At 39.9% G+C, this 5,000-nt stretch overlaps 1 protein-coding gene across 2 annotated transcripts in view; it reads left to right on the forward strand.

The window, feature by feature from the left end:
• Positions 1-4,537, forward strand: part of LOC122261371 (uncharacterized) — an 8,585-nt gene extending 4,048 nt beyond the window's left edge. Inside the window, exons 1-6 of one of the 2 annotated variants that reach the window (XM_043028962.2) lie at positions 450-556; positions 664-801; positions 1,790-2,022; positions 2,341-2,448; positions 2,720-2,996; positions 3,265-4,537. In XM_043028962.2, the coding sequence (XP_042884896.2) occupies positions 717-801; positions 1,790-2,022; positions 2,341-2,448; positions 2,720-2,996; positions 3,265-3,791 (1,230 nt within the window). In that variant the 5' untranslated portion in view covers positions 450-556; positions 664-716 and the 3' untranslated portion in view covers positions 3,792-4,537. Of the gene's footprint in view, positions 1-449; positions 557-663; positions 802-1,789; positions 2,023-2,340; positions 2,449-2,719; positions 2,997-3,264 lie in introns of those variants that run through there. The other variant, XM_086550885.1, reaches the window with a different exon arrangement.
• Positions 4,538-5,000: the final 463 nt, after the last annotated feature.

Raw genomic sequence — 5,000 nt, forward strand, 5'->3', positions numbered from 1 at the left:
CACACGGGGAGAGGGTTAGGGGGAAGGGAGTGTGCGGTTGGGGTTATGCTTGCTTTTTTTCATTCGCTCTTTCTCCTTTTCTCGATATAATTTTATATATATATCCCTCCCCCCTCTCTCTCTATCGACACAATTTCATGTATATACATATGTATATATATACATATGTATATATATATATATGTATATATATGTATATATATGTGTGTGTGTGTTTGTGTCTATACATATATGTATACATACACACACACACATATATGTATATATATATATATATATATATATATATATATATATATATATATAAATATATATACATACATGAAAGTAAGAAAACATGAAATCCTGAAACCCTTATCGTGAGAAAAGAGGATATCTCTCGATAATGCTCTCTCATTCTACCCAATTTCAATGCGTCATCAGGATCAACTGTTTGCACGAAAGCATTGTATTTCCAAAGATAAGACCACTTCAGTTGCTTGAGATAATACCTCTCCCTTCCTCCACCGATTGCAGTCGCTTGTCATCCCGGAGAACAACAGGGAGTGATTTAACAGTCAGTTCTGTATTTTTCAGTATGAATACAATCCTTTTTTTTCACTTTTCATCAATGGTGAGAATGATCCGTTATTCAGCTCTCATTCACGATGATTTTTTTTTCAGATCTTTGTTAATCATCACCTTAAGTCGACTAGAGGATTAGCTTCGTCTTCATTATGGCAAGTGGTAGGAATCTGGTGAGGAGCCTCGCTGGTTCCTGGATACTCCTGCTCCTTCTACAGCTCAGTGTCCTGTCTGAAGGTAAGATCAGTTCTATATATAGTGTTTGAGGTTTGCTTGTGTCTGTTTTTTTTCTTTTCTTTTTATTTGCTGGGGGATCTTTTTTTTTCCCTGTGTATTGTGTATTATAGAAAAGGCGAAGGGGTCAAGAATTTTCGTATAACAGCATGGAACTGGTTAATCTACTTGGAATGAAAGATTAATCCCAGCCAGATGTCACTTGTATCTGCCTACATCGCTCTGACTTATTTCGGGTGTTTCATGTAATCTGTTGGTTAGTGACAATGGTATTTGATGTCTGTATTAATACTAGTGATGTTCTAAAGAGAAATGAATTTCCTGTATTAGCCACAAGCAACATTACGACAGTTATCAGGAGGAGCGCTGAGATAAAACTAATCCAGGTGTAATACTGAAGCGATAAGTCACTATCAGTGTCATTCAACTGTAGCTAATACTATCAATATTGTATCCCCTTTCTGCTAGCAACTCGTTATCCTAATTTGCTCTGATACGTAAACCTTTCCTAAGGTGCCAAGCAGCCGCAGTAGTACTGGGAGACGCCAAATCGTATTTTTTCCGATTTAAACTGGTATATCCCTTCCTATAAGTATATGTAGGCTTTAATACATACATACATTCATATATCTATATATCTATCTATCTATTTATATATATATATGCATATGTATACATACACACACACACACACACACACACACACACACACACACACACACACACACACACATATATATATATATATATATATATATATATATATATATATATATATGTGTGTGTGTGTGTGTGTATATATATGTGTATATATATACATATATATGCATATGTATACATACATATATATATATATATATATATATATATATGTATATATATGTATATATATGTGTATATATGTGTATATATGTGTATATATATGTTTGATGCCTCTTGCATCACACACATAGTACTTCTATTTTAACCGCCCACTGTCTCGCAATCGCAGGGAGAATCTACGTCAAGAAACGAATAGGCGAGATCGCGACCTTCAGAGAAGAGATGCTGGAGGTCTGCATCAAGCCCATCTCCCCGAAACCTCGAATTGACGTCCGGTTGAAGCTGATGAACCGAGGGTCTGCCAAGGTGGTGTCCGTCGGTGGCGTGTCCCTCAGGAAGAATGTGCTCTCGAGTGATGTCCTTCACACAGTCTCTCTTAAGCATTTCGTGGACATGGGAGAGGTAATGTGATTTTTTTTATATACTTGTTTACTGTTGGATCTTTTTGGGATGTTAAATATGATTATATGTATAAAAAGTTTGGTATGATATTTGTTTTCTATTTTTTTTTGTGAGGGGGGGTAATGTTTATTGTATTGTTATTGTTAATGTCTAGATTTACTTATTTCAATCATATCAGAAGTCATGCTGAGTTTCAGTGAATATTATCAAAGTAAGATTACATAATTGCCTTTGTTTCGTGTTCATCACCATATGCGTAAGATAAGGTTATTTGTAGTTTTAATTTCACACACTCAAAAAAAACTTCCTCCTTTTTAGCACCGAATGGCCGTCTGGCTTGATGGCACTTACATACAGTACGTCAAGAATCAGGTTTATGCCCCCAGCGAAGATTACGTATTTCATGGATTCGGCATTTTACTTAGGGTAAGATATATGCCTAAAGTTCAATGGAGATTTCTTAAAAGGTCAATCAAACACAGGCAGACACGCACAAACACATGCACATACATAACAATGCACGTAAGATACATACATACGTTTACACAATGATAGTCATTATTTGTACGATTTTTTTCTTCTGAATTTCCTTCGTTAACTTGTTATGAGAACTACAATCTAACTTCAAAGTAGAAGATACTGAATACATGTCAGTCATCCATAGGTCTGACAGCTAATATCTCCCTCTGATTTGCAGGGACGCGCCAATATTACTAAGTGTAATGTAACGCCGAAGTCCACCACCACAACTACGACTACGACTACAACACCTCGGCCAACAACGACGACGACGACGACGACCCCGCCCCCCACCAAGGCTAAAGAAACGATCCTCTTCAGAAAAATAGAAAATAATGAACTGCACCAAGACATGGCCGAAGGTGGTGAGGGTGACGACCTGACCTCCGAGGCAGGGTCTGGTGAGGGTTTCCCGTCCGTGGAGGCAGGGACCGAGTCAACCATTCACGCTAATGGTAAGCTTGTGAATGAGGTTGTTTGGTAGTTAACTAGTAGGATGAATTCAGTCGTGTAAGTAGGGATAGGATGTAACCGAGTCAGAACCTTCGCTAAAAGAGTGAGATCGGTGGATGGAACTTGGAAGGTAGGCTTGTTGAGAATCTGGGATGGTTCGATGGTATGGCCTACCATTGTTCGTCTTGATTAGACGATTAGATTCTCCCCAAATTTATTTATGGTTAGAATCTTTTTGCTAATGTTCACCTTCCTGTACTTTTTTTCCAGCGACTGCGGAGAATGAGGAATGGTGGTCTTTCGTGTGGCTGATGGGGGATTTCAGGGGAGTTCCCGTCCTCCTCCTGCTGGTGGTCACACTTATCATCGGCCTCGGCATCGGCGCCCTCTGCGCGCTTTGTTGCGAGATGTATTTCAACAAGAGGAAGGACGTCGACAAGGGTCACGAGGTCGACCGCAAGTTTTCCAACTACACGAGCTTCCGGACGGAGTATTACCCGAGGCTCTCGACCACCACGACTCTCACTAGCACCCTCAACAACGCCCGCGTCGACAACGAGGCCAACCACAACAACCCGCTGAGCCAGTGCCCGCCGCCCTCGCCCCCGTGCTCGTCCCCGGCAGACACATACAGCATGCCTCACGACGCCCACCGAGAACGCGCGGCTTCGGTGTCGGTTCACGACGAAACCCTCCCGCTCAACTACCCTCTATCGTACCCGGACCGCGACCCACAAAACTCGAAGCTCCTGCACACGTTTGGCGGCCAGTCCTACCGGGAGTCCGAGTACCAGTGAGTCCTGTAGGAAGTACTACTGGTACGCCACAGTCCCAGAGGAGGGTAGGGAGGTACCAAGACGAGGTTTGATGGTCATAGAAGGCCTTACACGAAAGGAGGAAGCGTTCCATCGCGGCGTCGATTCTACGCCGTGGCGTCTTGTCACCGTGTTTCACCGCTGTTGATTCCTTTTAACTGGTGCTAAAGTGTCGTGTAATCAGCGACGTAGGAATTGTGATGTTAGGTTAGGGTTTACCTGAAGAAGGTAGATTGTTCCAGTGAAATGACCTGGAATGGCGATGGATCTAGCGAGAGGTGGAAATGGAAGTAACCTGGTATACTCTGAAATTCTCATGTTTGAGAGTATTCTAGTCAAGAGAAGGGAAAACACATCTTTTATAATGACTTTGAAACATTTCGGTGGAATGTTTATTTACAAGGTTCAGTATTTTTGAGAAGTTATGATAAACGTATGATCTGATATATGATTTCTGTCTTATTATAATACTGATTTTAGTTCACTGATATCTGTCTGTGATTTACGATGTAAATGATCCATGAAAGAGAGAGAGAGAGAGAGAGAGAGAGAGAGAGAGAGAGAGAGAGAGAGAGAGAGAGAGAGAGAATATGAGAGCGATGCATCTAAATGTTCTGTGATAAATAGATAGAATATGCTTATTTGTAGACTTAACCCCTATATCAATTTTCATTTTTATAGAAACCTTAGCTGATGTATCTAAAGCAATAAAAACTAATAACTCCGAACGGATTTTATAATCCATATCATACAATCCTGTTTATATCAAAATCAGCAAAAATAGAGACGTGTATAAGGTATACTTGTAGATTATATTATCTCGATAGAATAGTACTGCTTGGTTGTATAATTAAGTCCGTCCTTTCTATCTAAATAAAAGTTCTAGAGATGACATCCATATTTTTATGTACTTGCCCCGCTTGTCTTTAATACTAAACGTACATTGCATGATAATCTCCCTACAATTCCTGTTCACTACATGGTATTCATACCGTACATACTATGCACTGCATGTTGATTATACTTTACATACAGTTAATTGCATGAGGATTAACGGGGCAAAGTTGTAACTGGGTTTAGTTGCCACTCTTGAATTTAGCATCACAAAACAAACAGTTTTGTTCATACAGATGTAATATAACAGCCACAGAAGATGTAGGGTATCAAGAGTGATATCTTAAGTCCGAAGAA

Source organism: Penaeus japonicus, unplaced genomic scaffold, assembly GCF_977035675.1.
Source record: "Penaeus japonicus unplaced genomic scaffold, GWHDUDI00000001_assembly GWHDUDI00000024, whole genome shotgun sequence".
Lineage (NCBI taxonomy): Eukaryota > Metazoa > Arthropoda > Malacostraca > Decapoda > Penaeidae > Penaeus > Penaeus japonicus.